General features: G+C 38.2%; 3 protein-coding genes across 9 annotated transcripts; 1 reads left to right on the forward strand and 2 right to left on the reverse strand.

Moving 5' to 3' along the window:
* Positions 1–21: 21 nt before the first annotated feature.
* On the reverse strand, positions 22–7,136 carry LOC105701056 (short-chain dehydrogenase/reductase family 16C member 6). Of its 5 annotated transcripts, XM_012427472.2 has the most exons (9): positions 7,049–7,130; positions 5,943–6,513; positions 2,124–2,375; positions 1,658–1,782; positions 1,445–1,555; positions 1,091–1,252; positions 746–828; positions 561–677; positions 22–460 (listed from the first exon to the last, which is right to left on the reverse strand). In XM_012427472.2, exons 3-9 carry the CDS (start codon positions 2,359–2,361, stop codon positions 316–318), a joined length of 981 nt encoding a protein of 326 aa, XP_012282895.1. In that variant the 5' UTR covers positions 2,362–2,375; positions 5,943–6,513; positions 7,049–7,130; the 3' UTR covers positions 22–315. The 5 variants fall into 5 exon arrangements, with proteins under 5 accessions (XP_012282895.1, XP_012282893.1, XP_012282897.1 ...); XM_012427470.1 differs by lacking the exon at positions 5,943–6,513 and having other exon boundaries at positions 7,049–7,136; XM_012427474.2 differs by lacking the exons at positions 5,943–6,513; positions 7,049–7,130 and adding an exon at positions 6,981–7,000.
* Positions 7,137–8,499: 1,363 nt separating this feature from the next.
* Positions 8,500–13,287, reverse strand: LOC105700834 (protein-L-isoaspartate O-methyltransferase domain-containing protein 1). 2 transcript variants are annotated; one of them, XM_012427031.2, is made up of 6 exons: positions 13,157–13,287; positions 12,165–12,493; positions 11,884–12,018; positions 11,408–11,659; positions 10,702–11,150; positions 8,500–10,471 (listed from the first exon to the last, which is right to left on the reverse strand). In XM_012427031.2, exons 2-6 carry the CDS (start codon positions 12,469–12,471, stop codon positions 9,824–9,826), a joined length of 1,791 nt encoding a protein of 596 aa, XP_012282454.1. In that variant the 5' UTR covers positions 12,472–12,493; positions 13,157–13,287; the 3' UTR covers positions 8,500–9,823. The 2 variants fall into 2 exon arrangements, with proteins under 2 accessions (XP_012282454.1, XP_012282455.1); XM_012427032.2 differs by lacking the exon at positions 13,157–13,287 and adding an exon at positions 12,645–13,137.
* Positions 13,288–15,072: 1,785 nt separating this feature from the next.
* On the forward strand, positions 15,073–16,306 carry LOC105700836 (cytidine deaminase-like). 2 transcript variants are annotated; one of them, XM_012427034.2, is made up of 2 exons: positions 15,073–15,181; positions 15,865–16,306. In XM_012427034.2, exons 1-2 carry the CDS (start codon positions 15,118–15,120, stop codon positions 16,266–16,268), a joined length of 468 nt encoding a protein of 155 aa, XP_012282457.1. In that variant the 5' UTR covers positions 15,073–15,117; the 3' UTR covers positions 16,269–16,306. The 2 variants fall into 2 exon arrangements, with proteins under 2 accessions (XP_012282457.1, XP_012282458.1); XM_012427035.2 differs by lacking the exon at positions 15,073–15,181 and adding an exon at positions 15,319–15,401.
* Positions 16,307–17,220: the final 914 nt, after the last annotated feature.

Genomic DNA, 17,220 nt, shown 5'->3' on the forward strand with positions numbered 1-17,220 from the left:
ATTTAAATTAAAACGCAAATCTAATCATAACAAATCCTTTTAATTCATTACTAGTATTTTCATTCCATTGCAGCAACTGGTGCATGAGTAATAGTAATTACATAATCGCAAAAGACAGTAATCTCATAATTCACTATATTCTTGCGATGTAGTATAAAAAAGTCTTATTTACAAATTGAGCTCATAATGGAAAAGGTTTCCCCACAAGTTGGAAAGTGCGAGTAACAATGGATATTAAGCTATCGATTAGTATCATTATGTAACGCAGCTTCGCTATGTTTTAATATAACAGAAATTTCAAATGTTTCAACTATCTCAGTAGCTCTTTCCGTTTACATAGTTAGTTACGGTGTTATTGTTCTCACTGAAAGCCTTTTGGTTCCCTTTGAACATCATCATTGCTTGTGGTCCATGTAGAATGCGATACATCAAAGCCCAGCAGAGTTTCGCAGGTAGAAGGCTTAAAGATAGAAAAAACTCAGAGGGGTGACGGAGTTTAATCAAATGGTAAGTGCAACCAGATTCCATTAATTTATGTTACATTACGTTAATTCACTTACCATTTCAGTGGTAAGAGGTACCTCACACTAGCAGGCAGAGTTACGTTAACAGCATTGGTTAATATACCACTTATTACTTCTTCAGCAACGTACTCAGGATCCAGCATTGGCATTAATCTATAAATTGGTTATAAGAAACGTTAAAAGTATATACATAAATCATGTAATCAATTCTTAATTCTTACCTAGGTTTGACTCCGTGAAACATTCCAGTGTTTATAAAGTACGGACACACCAAAGTTGTGTGAATTCCATCGTAACCATGGGACTGATTAAGAAATTAAAAAATGTATCTTTAATGAACAAAGTGAGTAAGAAGTGATAATGAACAAAGTTGGAAAGAAGAACTATAGATGAAAAGTTTTAATTTAATTATAAATACATACTGGAAAGTCAAGAAAATGCAATTAATCTGTAATCTAGAGGTGTGCGAAGGTTTATATTTAAAAATTGTGATAAACCGAACATGTTATATTTACATGCATGTAGATTGCATATTTGCATGTTAATTTAATATTAGTTTAACATACCTTCAACTCGGTAAAGAGACTTTCGTGATAACCAATGGCCGCGAATTTCGTGGCAGAATAATCGGTACAATTGTAAGTACCGAGAAGACCAGCAACACTCGCAATTGTCACAATGTGTCCATGATTTTCCTTCATCATGTCCTTCAAGAACGACTTGGTGATCTAAGGAAATTATAAAATTAATATCTTGATATTTATCAATATAGCATGTTAATATTAATATAATATATGGGGCATTATTATTTTTTAAATATCTCTACTTTAATATATAAGTCTTTGACAAAATTTATTTTACAATCGATCTGTATTCGATTAATGAAATTCAATTTTACAAGATTAATGACTGCTACTTGCCCAATAGTGTGACAATATGTTAACTTTAAAAGTTCGCTCGATTTCCTTATCAGGTAATTCCAAAAGAGTCCTCCCGTAAACATATCCTGCGTTGTTTATCAGCAACGTTATCTGAAAAACATGTACATTAATTCAATTAAAAAGTAGAATATCGTGTAAATTAATTCAATGAAAAAGTAGAATAAGAACACTTGGATAAAATAACGTATTTACGTTTCCGACTTCGATCTTAACATTTTTCGCAGCTTGATAGACTTCTTCTTTATCGGTGATATCGCAATGGTAGCCAAAGCATTTACCACCGGCTTGCTTTATTTCCTTTACGGTATCCTTGATGCCTGTTAACAGAAAGTTAACGTTAATTCAGACACTTCTCTCACCGCATCTTTCATGCATGTTAACAAAAATTTAACATTTATTCAGATTCCTTATATTAAGTGGGCTTCAGTTGACACTCAATATACATACGAGACTAGTAATTCTAGTAACAATGTACATATTATATATATGTATGTGTGTATATATATTTATATTATTTATATTATTATATATATTTTGTATATATATATATGACCCTTTTATATCACCTTAAGATACCGGATTCTGAATTTCATAATTTTTTTTCAGGTTCCTGAGATCACGTGGTTGGCTCTTTTTTATGAATTTTTGTATGCATTACCTTGTTCGTTTATATCCCAAATGACGACGGTTGCACCTCGGGATGCCAATTTAGCTGCAATTAATCGGCCTATCCCACCTGCTCCACCTGTTACAAGAGCAACTTCCCCATCGATGATTTTCTCCCGATATCGACGAGGTACCAAAGTCAGTATTATGCTCTCGGTTATATAAACCACAGCCATTCCAAGGAAAAGCAGGAAGTCATAAATTATCGCCAACATTTCCCCGAAATCCATGGTGTTATCTAGAACTGAAAAATATCATATATAGATTGCTATTGATGGTGTCATTTAAAATGATAAAATTACACCGTATAGAGTACTATCCATGGTGTTATCTAGAGCTATGTAATTTTACTGTACAGATTACCGTCCACCATGACAATATATAGATCACTTTAAACATAAGTTAAGACAATTGATTTGTCTATTTTTCATTATCCATGTTATTAATTGTTAGGGATCTCAATTTCATTGTCGGTACCGGGGATACTTATAATAAATTTAATCGTTCTAAGTTAAAAGGAATGACACCTTTGTTTGGTTCGAAATTTAAATAAATCCTAATTATTTACAACACGACTACGCTACGTTGAATGGTGAATAATGCCAGGATTGCATACGACTCGCTTTAAGGGAAAAAAAAAACGAAGATAACATTAAAACAAGGATGATTAACAGTTTGCGTAAAAATTTCTCGAGGAAGTTTACATAAAAATTCTCTCATAGGTGATAATTTTCATTATCCGAGGTGTGTAGAAATCCCATAGGAGAATTTAGGGGAGCCGAGGTCGTGAAATTTAACGGGTCTCCTCGAGATAAAACGGATGCTATCATCTGATTTGATCCAGACGAACTTCGAATAAACGGAGGAACGGATGTAACGTTCATTCCGTGGAATATTGCATCGAGGCTCGGTGAAAGTACATCTACAAAAACTCCATGAAATGATTCTTCCTGCTTAGTTTCGTCGTTTTCTATCCTCGGCTAACGGTTCAGTTAATACCAAACTTGTGCTCGTTATGCAGCATAACTCCTGTATTTGCAGAAAGGAAAGTGGAGCGAGATGTAACGTTAATCATTATCAATTCAGGATATACCGGTGCACTTATGTGAAAAAAAGAATAAGGCTGTTCTTTTCTCCTTTTTCGTCCTTCTAAGAACATAACATGGATGTAAGATCCTTTATATGAACTGGCTTAAAAAGGATGATTTTCAACCTGTATCTATATTCGTAATTTTGGACCCTGGAAATGTAACATTTTTCGATAAAATATGCTGTTTGGATATATTGTGAAAAATATAAAAAATTCCTGAATACTAAAAAACGATTAGAGAACAAAAGTTATTGACCGAAATAAATATGTATATAGATGCCTGAATCATATATGATCGTAAGAAACAATTATTTGCCGAGAAGAAAAATTGATGTCGTTGAGTTAAACTGATTGTTGTTGATTTAAACAAATTCATATTTATGTAATTTTAGTTCGCCGTTGTGTCCTGCAAATACGAGTTCCAAATGACGACTCATAAGCGACACCCTCATGTCTCGTTTTATGATTTTTTAATCAGACAAATTTGATGGAGATTTGCATCGCTTTGTCTATCTGGATTCTTTAAATAGATTTATGATTGAATCAAAGTAAAAGAAAAACATGAAAAAATACTGTTTCAATCGCCATTAAAGGTGAGAGTGGATGGGATTGAAGGATGCAATAAAAAAGCGATTGGGAATATGCTTTCTAAATGTGTGTCGAATATCGATGCATCGTTTCGAGTCCGTCTGGGCGATAAGTGCACCTGTATCATTACGAAGACAATGAAGTTCTTGACCCCTTTCTCTTCTCTCGACAATTTAATGATTTTTACCGTGGAATAATGTGTAGAGAGATAAGGAAAAGTTTCTCTAAGAAGAAATGCTTCAAAATGGGGCGTTTCCGCGGAGAGTTCGACGACCGCAATGAACAAAGGCCTCTGAAATTGCAACACTTATTTGAAAAAAAAAAAAAGAAAAGATCTCATCCAACTCAATGATCTGGTGAAAGTCAAGGGCAACGGAGCGAAAGTTATGATTTATGATACGAGACGTGATAAAACTCCGTAATGTAAATATTGTCGAGAAAAGAAGATTCAGAGACTCGGGAGGGAAGTGTGTGTAATAAATCAGAATAATGCGAGATGTTTGTCTATGTATACGTATAAATTATGTAAATCTTCTGTAAACACTGAATATACAGTACCACTCATGTACTTCAAGACAGTGGAAGTTCCAATATTTCGAAAGAACGAACCGGCGATGGAAATTATTTATCTAATTTCGAAAGCCTAATAAACGTCTGTAAGCCAATGGTATAAATGAATAAATGAACCGATGAATAAAGAAGAATCGTCATTTGATGCAGTCAAGAGGCCCTGTCGCAAAATATATAGGCCGAAGTTTGAATATATTTTAAAACATTGTTATTAGTAAAAAATACTAGATTGTTAACAAGTGTTATTTCATAGAGCTTGTTATGCAGTACATATATATATAACTTCTAATCATTACTTATGTATGAACAATAGTGGTAGTATTTTACGTTGTTTGTTTAACAATATTTGATAGGACATTGATTACTGTAAATCTATGTTTAGGGAATGTACAAATATTTAGACTATCATCCATTGAAAATTATTTAAAATGACATCTGTTGCGAACCTATCAGAATTTAAATGCACGAAAGAAAACTGTATTATTTAAATTTACTAAAGTGCAAATATATTGAAAATAAAATGAGAATGGTAGAAAGGGTATAAAGTAAGTGTGTAATTATTGTTACCGGTATATTAAAAGTATTGGGGTCACTGTACATGTACTTCGTATTTTATGAGATAAAAAGACGATTCAGAATGCGAGATTAGTAGCTGGAAACAAATGTCTGGCCGTACAACCGATACGAATAAATTAGATGTTAAATTTATCAGTTTCATGGCGCAAAAATTAATTCCATGCGTTATGAAGAGTTACACCTGTTTGAATACAAGCAAAGTATGTTTATTCTTAAGGCAAACATGACTGTCGACAATCGAGGAAAGTAGAAGAATAAACGCGAAACGAGGTGTACACTTTCCTTTATAAAAAATCCAGGATTTACCGACAATAATCGAGTTCAAGAAAGAAACATTGACGAAATGGAAGCCACGAAATTATTGCGAAATAAAAAATGAAGCAATAACAAGCTAAATGAAAATCAAGTAATTATTGCCAAATAAAGAATGAAATAGCAAATAAACTACAAGCAAAATCAAGAAATTACCGATACAGGCAGGGGAAGTAAAACCTAAAATGAAAGAGACGTCACGTACCTGTCCCAAACAAGCTTAATTAATATCGAAGAGTAGCATTTAATTCGAACTTCATTCGATCGCTAGATATTATAAATATATATTCTTATCGGTAGAGGAAGCTCCAGAGTTTCACAAGTAGATCACGCATCGGAAATACTGCTTTTTCGGAAACACTTCCGCGTACCTCGAGAAGTGGATCTCGACTGTACCGTTGCTTCCACTGCACCCGTACCAAATGGCGAGTAGTACCCCTACTATCCTCCACACTATCTCGTACTATACTCTACCACGTCGTTCCTACTCGATCCTGTACAATGGCGGACATGAATGCCTCCCCTGCAGGTACGGCATCGCCTGTGCAGGTTGGGAGGGCATTGATGTCTCCCAGGGTACATCTTGTGCGCCCGTACCTCGTAATTTCTACGGCATCGCCTATGCAGGTTGGGAGGGCATTCATGTCTCCCAGGGTACATCTTGTGCACCCGTACCTCGTAATTTCTAATCATACAGTGGTTGCACCACGGTTGAAACCGCTGCTAAATCTTAGGTCTTTGACGAAACAGTCATTGCGATGACTTTTCCGTTCGCACGCCCTTTCTGCTGATGGGATCATAAGTGGTGATTGCGACCTAGTTGCGACACTTCAAATCAGTAGCAAATCATTAGTTCTTTGACAGGACTATCATCATGATGACTTTTATATTCGTCACTATTTCCATTTGTGGATCTGCGGTGTTGCATTCTGTGATTGCAACCTGGTTGCGACACTTCAAATCGGTGGCAAATCATTAGATCTTTGACAGGACAGTCATCCTGATGACTTTTGTATTCGTCGCTATTTTGATTCATGGATTTCTGATGTTACACTCGGTGATTGCAACCTAGTTGCGACGAGGTTAAAAGCGGCAGTAAATCATTAGACCTTTGACAGAGCAGTCATTTTGATGACTTTTGTATGCGTCGCTCTTTTTATTTTCCCGAAATACATCCAATAGAGCAGTCATTGACTTTGCACTCGTACATCCTTATTATTCCTGTTCCTTTGACTAAACAGTCATCCTAATGATAATTCCGTGTCATTAAGATTCCCCTCGTTGATTGCAACCCGGTTGCAACGCGATTGAAATTGATAATAAATTCAAGACTTCCAACAGAGCCGTAAGTCTTCATAATCTTCTAAAGCCACGTTAATCATCGTTCAAACGTCAATAGACATCTGAGATTTCCGGACCAGTAAAGCCGTTTACACACGACCAGCAAGACCGGTACTAGCGCCGATTTTTTTCGATGGTAACAATGTAAATAAATGAAAGTTACATTGTTTTTGACAGAAAGGTTTTGCCGGTACGTATGCAACGGCTTTATTACGATTATAGTAAAATCACGATACAACAGGAAAATTCTGGAAAGTCAGGAACATTTAATAAATCACAAGGAAAAAAAAACGCTAGAAAAAAAGTAGAGGAAGCAAAGTAGCTAATCCATATAGTATCTATAGTCAAGTTTCCACCAGTTAGACCTCTTACGTGCTGCTAACGCGAATCTTGTATCCAAATTTAGTTGCCAAGGAAAAATCCGGTTTCGTTAGACTTACCCTCTGTGAATAAATTTATAAATATATTTAATATTACGCCACTCAAGAAGAAGAAACTGAACCGGTCTTTGGCACTGTTAGAAACGAACTGCTCGGTCAATATCGAAGGAAGGAATGTTCAGGGTTTCTTATGTTGTGGCCTCTGTCAAGGTTACGTAGATTTGGAAGGTTTGGGAACTCACTTCCCCCAGATTCGATGACGTAACTGATTTCAAATGAAAACATCACCTTGAAGATGTTAACTTGGAGCCAGATAACGATTTATTTCATTGATAATCAATTTTAGAAACGCACCTTGGCGTTGTTAACTTAAACCAGTAAATCATTCATTTAATTAATATTCAATTTTAGTAACGCATGCTCCCAGTAATTTCCTCCTATTTTTCATCCCGACATTCGGATTTGCACAACAAAATTACCTTTCTATAAACAATAGACCCAATGACGTATTAACGTTGACAACTAAAAATTATCAAATTGACCTTAACAAAAATAATTATAGTTCCTCCACCATTGTCTCCTGTTAAGCAACAAAAGTATTACGACCTTAATGATTTTAACGCAAATCAAGGTCACCATGCGATATTGACATTCAGGAATTACATTCTAATCGTTCCATCCATGTCAATCAATGATTTCATTTTAATTAAAGCGCTTCATCTGGAGCTTAATTCTTTGACTTAAGCTCGCAATTATTAGCGACAATGGATGCGAGTATTAGAGAGAATCATTGCAATGACTCTTGCGGTTCATCGTCGAGCAAGTAACGAGGATGGGTCGGTGAGAGATTTCAAATGAAGTTCTCTCCTGGATTACGGTCGGGTAGAGGCGATAGAGAAATCCACCTCTCGGCTCTCGAAAGTACAGTTCTCTTAGCCGGAAGAGGCGGATGGATATCTGACTCCTGCAGTTATGTCGGTGCATCGTGCAAAGGCGATTACGACAGTGGTCAGCGCGTTTAATTCCTCCAAGAAACTCGCACCTGTTCCCGCCATAATGTTATTTAAGGGGGGATCGTGGTGTAGGTCAAACAAAATATCTTTTTTCTTTTATTCGCTTAAAATGTTGGAAATCTTACGTAGAATATACTTTAAAAATGTCAAACCGTAATTCAAAATAATTCTCGAATTATATCGTATAGCTAATGTTGGATCTTATGTAGAATATGCTGTAAAAATTTCAAATCGTAATTCAAAATAATTCTCGAGTTAAAGCGCATAGCTTAAAATGCTGGAAATCTTATGTAGAATAAGTTGTAAAAATTTCAAATCGAAATTTAAAATAATTCCCCAGTTATAGCGTATGGCTTAAAATGTTGGATCTTACGTAGATATGCTATAAAAAAAAATGACGAACCAAAAATACTTAAATATAAATACATAAATATAGGAACACCGAAATGGGAGAACCTTACCATGCAAATGAATGAATTGAAATTAATATAATCGATAAATGAGTATTCCTTTTCTTTTTATTAATGACGAATTTAACTTATCAAAAACAGCAAAACAATGTGTCTATTCACTGAGCCGGTCAGTTATAAAAAAAATGCTTTCCAACGCAGCTTAAGTTCGTACTAAGTCTGCATTCGAAGGACCTCGGGGTTTATTTCAATTGAAATCACATTAATTATCGTTACTCTGCACTGTTCGAAAAAAAAAAAAAAAATATCATCAAGTAAATCATTCCAACAAAACAGTGAACTCATTCTAACCAGCCTACTGATACATTATAGCTAAACAAAATTCATCCAAGCAATTGGAAATTTCCAGCTACATATAAACTTAAATTGACAGCAACTCGTCACATTTTTCTTTTGTTAATTTCTTAAAAACATTCTGATCATTTTTATCATTTCAATTAATGTTCTCTTCAAGGGAGGCCTATTTGCCTTGTTGAAAATTTTCTACGCAACACTAATTCGAATAGATAGCAATCCTTTTCTAAACTGTTAAGAAGATAAATTGTAATCATCCTTTCATTGTAGTCGCCTTAAGAATGAACTCATGTTGAAGACTTATTTGGCCCCTTGGAAATTTCCTACTCAACCCAAATTTAAATCGACATCAACCCATACTTTAAGACACCCTTAAGAGTAATCTCTACCCTGAAACTTATCCCCGTAATAAATTTCATACTCGGCAGAAATTCGACCAGACAGGAACTAATTGTAGTACATTTCCCTTTATAATCCTTGAAAAGCAAGAGATTTATAATCTCCATCGTTTTTTTTTAAGAGCAGAGATAAGTTGACGTTGAACATCAACTTATTAAGTTCACTGGAAATTTCCTCCGCGACTTAAATTTAAATCGACGGCAAATCATACTTTAAGAGACACTTAATTTTAATCTCATCCCTGAAACTTATCCTCGTTACAAATTCCCTCCTCGACACAAATTAAACCCGCCAGGAACAAATCGTAATACAAATCTCCTCCTAATTCGTTAAAGCCAAAATATAGATCCCTACAATTTTGCCATAAACGTCCTCTTACTACTAATCCGATCGCAAATTCTTAATTAGCCCGTTGAACCTTCCTCCCTCGATTAAACATGTTCTTCGACCGCGGCCCCAAAACGCGTGAGCTGATCGTCTCCTATAAAATCCGCTCTAAGCCGAGGAGAGGAGGCACGCGTCCCCACGTCCAACTATATGCGTAATAAAAAGGCGTTATATTTCATTAAATAATACCGGCGTACATTAATATATATCTATATACGTATTTATATATCTATAAGATAATATATATATCTATATTAATATTAACGTTTACTTTACAAGTCCCGGTTAAAGTTGACGAGCACTTTCAGGGACATGGGAAGCGGCAGTTGTTGGATCTTCTCCTGCATGTAATAGGCGAAGTTGCCGCTATCGGTGTAATGAGCGAAGTAGAACTTATCGGACCTATCGCATTCATCGTCGGTCTTGACGATGTTGCTGCTGGAGTCGTCGGAGCTGGACCCATGGTTCTCCTCTTCGGAGGTCTTGGCGCCGTTCCCGGCGGACGAGCTGGACCTCCTGGAGGTGTCGGAGTACCCCGACCGGCTCTCCTCGGAGGAGCTGGTGACGCGGTTCCCGGGCGACCTCCTGGACTCGTCGGAGCCGACAGACCGATTGTCCTCGACGGATTTCTTCGCCTTCCCGGCCGACCCGTTCAGCCTCCTGGAGACACCGCCGGAGCTGCTGCCAGCGTTCGAGCTGAGGTCGCTCATCCCAGTGGCATCCTCGGCAATGCCGCTGTCGACCTTCTCCCTCTTCGCCACCTTCTTCCTCTGGGCCAGGGGCGACTCGCCCTCGGAGTTGCTGTCGCTGTCGCTCGCGTTAGAATACTCCTCGCCAGGGCGCTTGTCCGGCGACCTCTCGCCGAGTTTCTCCGACTGGCCGTTTGCTCTCATCCTCTCGTCCCGGACCTCGGTTTGGACCTGCGGATTAAGTGGCGCCAGTGAATCCAGAATATCCTGACAGAGTTTCGTGCCAAATACGTCTTAAGGTGAAGTGGAACACCCCTCAAATAAGTCGATTTGAATAAGACACTTTTTTTTTTCAAGGATATTGGATAGAACTATACTATAGGAACTAGGACTAGGACTATAGGAACATAAAGTGCAACATTTGCAAATAAATGAAAGTAACGACCCTGGTCGATCCCTACCTGGACCTCGTTGCCCTCTCGAGCAGACGACGGCCGCGCTTCGTCGCTCTCCTCCTCGTCCCTTTCATCCAGGTCGACGGAGCTTGAGTTGTATTTCTCCGTACTCCTTTCATCGCTGTCCCAAAGATCCACGTCGTTATCCTGGGCGCCCTGCATCGCCGCTTGAATCAGCTGGAGGGTAGTTGAGATCGCGGATTCCGACCGGGACTCGAAGTTGAGCAAGATGCGACGTCTAATGACGTAGCTGCCATCGTCGGACGACTGGTCCTCGCTGGAGTCCAGGATCGGGAAGGCGAAGTCGTTGAGGGCGTGAGTAGGCGGAACGGTGCTCTTCTGCGGGCACTGCTTCTTCGATTCTATCTCCGGGTGCTCCGACCACACGTTTTGCCTCAGACGGCATCTTATTCTACCGCAGCAGATTTCCTGAAGGGACGGAGGCTCGCTGTCCGCTGTAAAACGATTCACTTTTTAGCCCTTGGATTCGTTATCGTCGTTAAGAAGGAATTTAGTCCACGTCGATAAATTAAAATTCATCGAATTTCGGCAATTCGTTTTGGTATTGTAGGTTAGAATTAAAATGCTCACTGATCTCAACACTAGATTGTAATATTCGAAACATCTGTTAGGTGTCTTTATAAAAAAATAAAACAAAAACAAGACAAGATCACCTGTCAGTGAGTTAGGAAAGATCAAAATGACCACTTACGCAGCTGTAGTAAATTCGTTTCGGTGGCGTCAGGAACTATCAGGGTAGCGAATGACACAGGAAGGATGGGCTTCTGCACCCAGGAGTCTTCGCCGGTTCTCATGATACGAACAAGACGGTCCTTAAAAGGCATTACGAGGATTCCGTTGATACTTAAGAACTGTTTGATAAAGGTCTCATGACTCTCCGGACAGGCTGCTCCGCAGTATACCCTGTCGTACCTTCTCCCAGGTGTGGCACTGAGACAATTACCTGCGGATGAAATGTGAACTAGTTATTTCTTAACTTATTTACTTAATTAAGGAGTCATTTTACTTTGACGACCGAAAAATTAAGCTGTTTTCAAAGATTTCTGTTTCTATAAACACGCCATATAATGAAGTAAATCCTTTTGGTGATTATTAAACAACTCTTAGACAATATACAACAAATTTAATAATCATCTTAAAGAGATCTTAAATGACAGAGATAAGTACCTTGAATGAAAATAGGCTCACAAAAATCATACTCATACAAAGCCAATGAACTATTTTTGAAATGCTCCAGACGTTCATAGGAATATCTGAGACAATCCTCGTGTAATTCTATTCCGTGATTAGTCCCGTGTTGCTCTGTAAGAAATAAAGAATGCATTAACATTTTCACATGGAACTGAGCTCGCTGTTGCGATAACTTTCAAAGTGGTCAAAGAAGATAGAAAAATACTAAATCGCACTTCATGTAATAATATAAAATAGTACAGAGAAAGTAGTCTTACGTAATATTAGGCCAGCCATTGTACTGAAATAGCCCGTGCCAGATCCGAGGTTTAAAAAGCTCATTCCAGATTCCAAAGAAAGAATTTCCATGACCACGCTGTATATGCATGGTGCCGACAAGTGAATATTGCCCTGTTTCCAAGCAAGATCTTTGTATGCATTATTCCGATGAGCCACTAAGACATAGTCGGCTCTATCGATGGCACGAAACACTTGTTCAACTTTTTTGGACTTTATGTATCCTGACTTCAACAGTGTGTCCACCAGATCGTCATTGTCCTGCCCATTGCTAACTGCCCCACCCATTCTCGAGCGAGTTTATATCAACCTTATCAAAAAGAATATCCAGAAAATAGTTAAACAAAGGTCACTCTCCAAACACGATAATAAGAGCACAGTATTATCAGAGTGGCATATCAACAGTAAGGTCAAGAGTAATACACATATCGGAAATGATTTCAAATTTAACAACAGCTTACACTCAATCGAATGAACATGAAACTTCACTACTGATACAAAATATCAGGGAATAATCCATCCAGCAATAACGATCATAAGTAAATACTTCTTTACATTGACACTCTTTCAAAATTAATAACGCAAAGCAGAAATGGACAATACAAGGTAAGTTATACCGAGCTGTATACGATGCGCAGTGAGTGAGTGAAAAAACATTGCGAGCAGCGCCACCGAGTCAAAGGTTCGAATGTTTTCTTCCGTGTTTACAAATGATACGCTAATGACTATCAGCCCTGTAAGATTTGAGCTCACGAGCAGCCATCGACGAGCGCTCTTGAAAACGTCGGGAATCGTGCAATGAACTAGTTGGATTAAAAGAATGTTTCGACAAAAGCCGTAAATTAGATTTACCGACTATCGACTACTGGTTAAGTCCATTGTTTAACAAGAGCGCAGCGACGTCGAATGACGTGTCAATAGCGCGTTCGAGTGCGAGTTTTACGGGTGCAGGTTAATATGAGAAAAGTCTTACCTAGTAGTAAAGGTGCTTCGCGATATGCCAGAAACGGCTAAAGGGAATCTCAAGGAATCAGAAACGTTCAGAGGACGACACCTCGGTCTCGATGAAGTTGACCATAATTAACCGTAGAAATGACCGTTCTTCTTTAAGAAGCTCTCCATCTCGCTTCTAGAACCAACCTCTTCCTCTCGTCACCGTACCGATTTGTCGTTCAACCCTGCCAGATCTCTTCGCTTCGAATAAAATAAACGCAAACGAAGCAACAAGCGCAGAGACGCATCAAATTATATCAGCTGATAAGACGCGACGCACGGGAATCTCGGGAATTGTCGGAGCCGACTGCGAATGAGGTCGCGTGGCTGAAAAGTTTCATGAATTACGGCAGAGTTGTCGGGCCTCGCCTCCTTTGATACCCCCATTGGAAGCAGCAGGAGACCGGTCTTTCGAGTTGATCCACCAATGGTTTAAGGTCCGGTTCCACAATTCGTTAACTGAAGTTTAAGGGTTGCTTCCACAATTTGAGTTAATCCGAGTTTAATTGGTTTACAACAGGTTAAACCAGGTGTAAATCAGTTAAAATTCAGTTACCTGGAGTTGTGGAACCTGGCCTTAAACTTCGGTTAACTATTTACTCTATTTTGCAAAATCAAAGGGAAATTGAGAGAAAGAGAGTGTCCCGTGATTTTTGCCTCAATCTTTATCAATCTTTATGTCGTCACAGTAGAATCAGCATTCGGCTCCAGTGGGCTCCATATGTCCTATGTTTATGGAGGTCCGTACATTTTATGTCCATAGCATTTTTGTAATAATGCAGTAAGGTGCTCGAATTGATTGGAAGTAAGCAGATAATTCTCATAGATGATACAGAAAAAATTGCAAGACAATCAGGGTTTTGCTGCATATAATTTTGCAGAAATGCAGCAAGTGAAAAGGTACCTTGAGAGTTTGATAAAATCTCGCCTTTAGTATGCATACCAAGTAACCGGTGTAAACTAAGCCTAAATTAATCCTTACAGGACCTCCCTTCTATCTCATTTTCTGGGTGATATTGAATAACAAATGTCACAAGATGCTTTTGTAACAAAGCAATTTTAAATAGCACTCAAAAACTAAAAAACTGCAATAGGAAATCATCAGTAAAAATTCTTCAACATTTCCTGCCAAAATCCATCAAATTAAGCATGCTGAGTACAATATTCGCTATAAGCACCTATAGTTATTTAGAATCTATCAATCTTGATAACAAATCCACTTTCTGTTTGCATACATCATTAAATGTATATATGCATCGCTTAACTAATTATGTCCAATCCCTTGACATTCCATTCCGACCATTTCTCAATATTTCCCGTAAGCATTCTTTGGACTAAATGAACCACGCAGCTGATAATACAATGTAAAGTAATTTTAAGCCTGGGTATAATGTTACGATGACCTACAAAAATTCAAGCCCATTGCCTGAGCCAGCATAAATAAAGCAAACGTTACGTACAAAATACCACTCTTCGACAAACAGTCGAACAGAGCTCAGAGGTGACGCAGCATACAAAGTTCTATCAGTGTATCGAGTCAAGAAAATTTCCACTTCTCGAGGAACGCCGAATTCCGCGGGGCGTTTTACCTGATTCTATTTTCGGAATAACTGGCCTTATCGGCAGGTCTCGTATCGATTAAGTAAGCCCGCTGCGAGTAACGGCACGCTTGGTACCGACCGCTCGCCTTTCCCACGTTCAGTCCTCGAAACTTCTACTTCTCCGACGAATTTTCGTCACATTCTTCCTTTCACTTGCACTGTACTCAAATAAGACCGTGGAATTCCTTCTGAGAGCGCCAGACGCTCGTAAAGAAACAGTTTCCCATTACCTGCTGCCGTCGCTTTGAGGTTAGGTCGCCTTCGAACTCGTCCGCAGAGGTTAAGAGACGACGCGAGAAGCTGGAAAGGCAAAATCATCGTCAAAACGCGAGAAAAGATTATGTCGGATTTGTTACTTGGAGCCAGGGTGAGCGTCGGGGATATCGTCGATTTCTCCGCCCTCGGTAATTATAACGTATACTCCACAAATAACTGGGCGACGTGCCATTACATAATACTCGTCTTACGGGCATCTGATTACACGATGACGATATCAAAATAATGCGTTCAGCCGGGAGTTGAGATTTTTTATTTCACTCTGAATATCCGTAAGAGGCGCTGACATGTAGATGCAATTTCTCTGTGATAAAGTTTTGTATCATAAGCAGAATTTTGCATCGTACCGTAAGTACGTTTCTGCAAGCTGTGAGAATAGGAGGATTTTATACAAACTTGTGAATAAATAATTTACAGTGGATTTATGGCTTGGAGCGTTGTGCTCTTGGCTTCCATTAATTACTGATTGGAGCTTGTTCATAAATAGTAAATATTAAATGACAGCCAAGTAGGAGAAGAGAAAATTTTGAATAAAAATATTTTAACTCATGAAACTTAATGGTGAATTATATGGATCATGAATATTACTTCAATCAATACAGAAGGAATGTTCCAATTTTAAATAAATTAAATGGATGTCAAGTCTGTTTATAGTTAACATAATCAAAACAAATGATGAGTATGATAACGAAAAGTGGTTTTTGGTCACCGATGACACTCGTGGAAGTGAATGTGTTGATAATATTTAAATAAATTACGATAACGTTATTAGAGGAGTTTAATCGATAACAACTATTCTATCGGATTGCAGACCACGAAATTCAGGAGTTGGTGATAAATGGTCAGGCAGTCAGGGAGAAGTCTTACTCTCCGTACAGTAAATTCAAGGTTGGAGCTGCGTTGCTTTGCGTGGATGGCACGATTTCAGCTGGCTGCAACATGGAGAACGCCTCCTACCCTGCAGGAATCTGTGCAGAACGGTCTGCCATTTGCAAAGCAGTCTCCGAGGGAAAGAGGAAGTTCAAAGCACTGACTGTGGTGGCAGATCTTGATGATGCTTCCTTTACACTACCCTGTGGAATCTGCAGACAGACTATTGCTGAGTTTGGTGATATTCCAGTGTTCTCGGCAAGATCTGACATGAAGAAAGTCCTTCGAACTTCCCTACAGGATTTATTGCCACTAGCCTTTAATCCAGTGAATTCTTGGAAATAAGTTACTCCTTAAATCCTGTAAGGATCTTCAGTTTCTGCTTCGAGCTTGGTTTAAGATGTACTGGGTATATCAGCGAAAAGGTCAGGCCTTTTATCTCTTCATGGCTTAAAAATCGAGGAAGCATCAATTCTATACAAATGCAAACCATGCATTTATTCTTTAATTAGCCTCAGTATGAATACGACATATTGCCGTATAATATAGTAATTTATTCTTTTTCCTTAGTGTCCAGCCGTGCGTTGTTATCGTAACAGGCATCAATTGATGCTTGAACTGACAAAATGCTTCCGTTATACGTTTTAGCTTGTTTCTCTCTCTCTCTTTGATACCCTTAAGCGAATCACTGGTGCTGTTTTATTACTATTTATTGTTTACTCTTTAGTCACTTCAAGTATTATTTCAATTTCCTCAATTTTCACAGATAGAGGAAACCCAGTAAAACAAGAAAATGGCTTAAGAGGTTAAAAAAATTAGATGTTATGCAAATCACTGTACTGGGAAACTATCTTATGACGAGCTGTGTTCAAAGTTATGCATTTAAATCGATTTACGTAATAGTGGACATGATTTTTATCCTTAGAATTTAGGTTATGTTTTCTAGAGGCTGAAGAATACCTGAAGCTGAAGAAATATACTTATATACTGAATGAGGAAACTCGGTAGAGAATTTCGCCCCAAGTATTATTCTTCCATGCAAAGAAAATTTAACTAAAAAAGCGAGAAATTATTCTCAACCGCAAGTATTTTCAAAGGTGAAAGCGTCTAAGGCTTTATTTGTCCATTCCTCTGAATACTGTCTCTCATCGTACCTTCAAAGCGAACATATAGGAAGGCTTGTTCCTTCTCTTCGCAATCTGCTGACCTCACAGTGCAGCTTCGTAGTATATACACCAAGACATTTGGACACAGTAGTCCCCTAGTCTCACCAAATGATTTGCTATGTATAGTTTAC

The sequence above is a fragment of the Orussus abietinus genome, unplaced genomic scaffold (assembly GCF_000612105.2).
Source record: "Orussus abietinus isolate OABI.00-Male unplaced genomic scaffold, Oabi_2.0 scaffold54, whole genome shotgun sequence".
NCBI lineage: Eukaryota > Metazoa > Arthropoda > Insecta > Hymenoptera > Orussidae > Orussus > Orussus abietinus.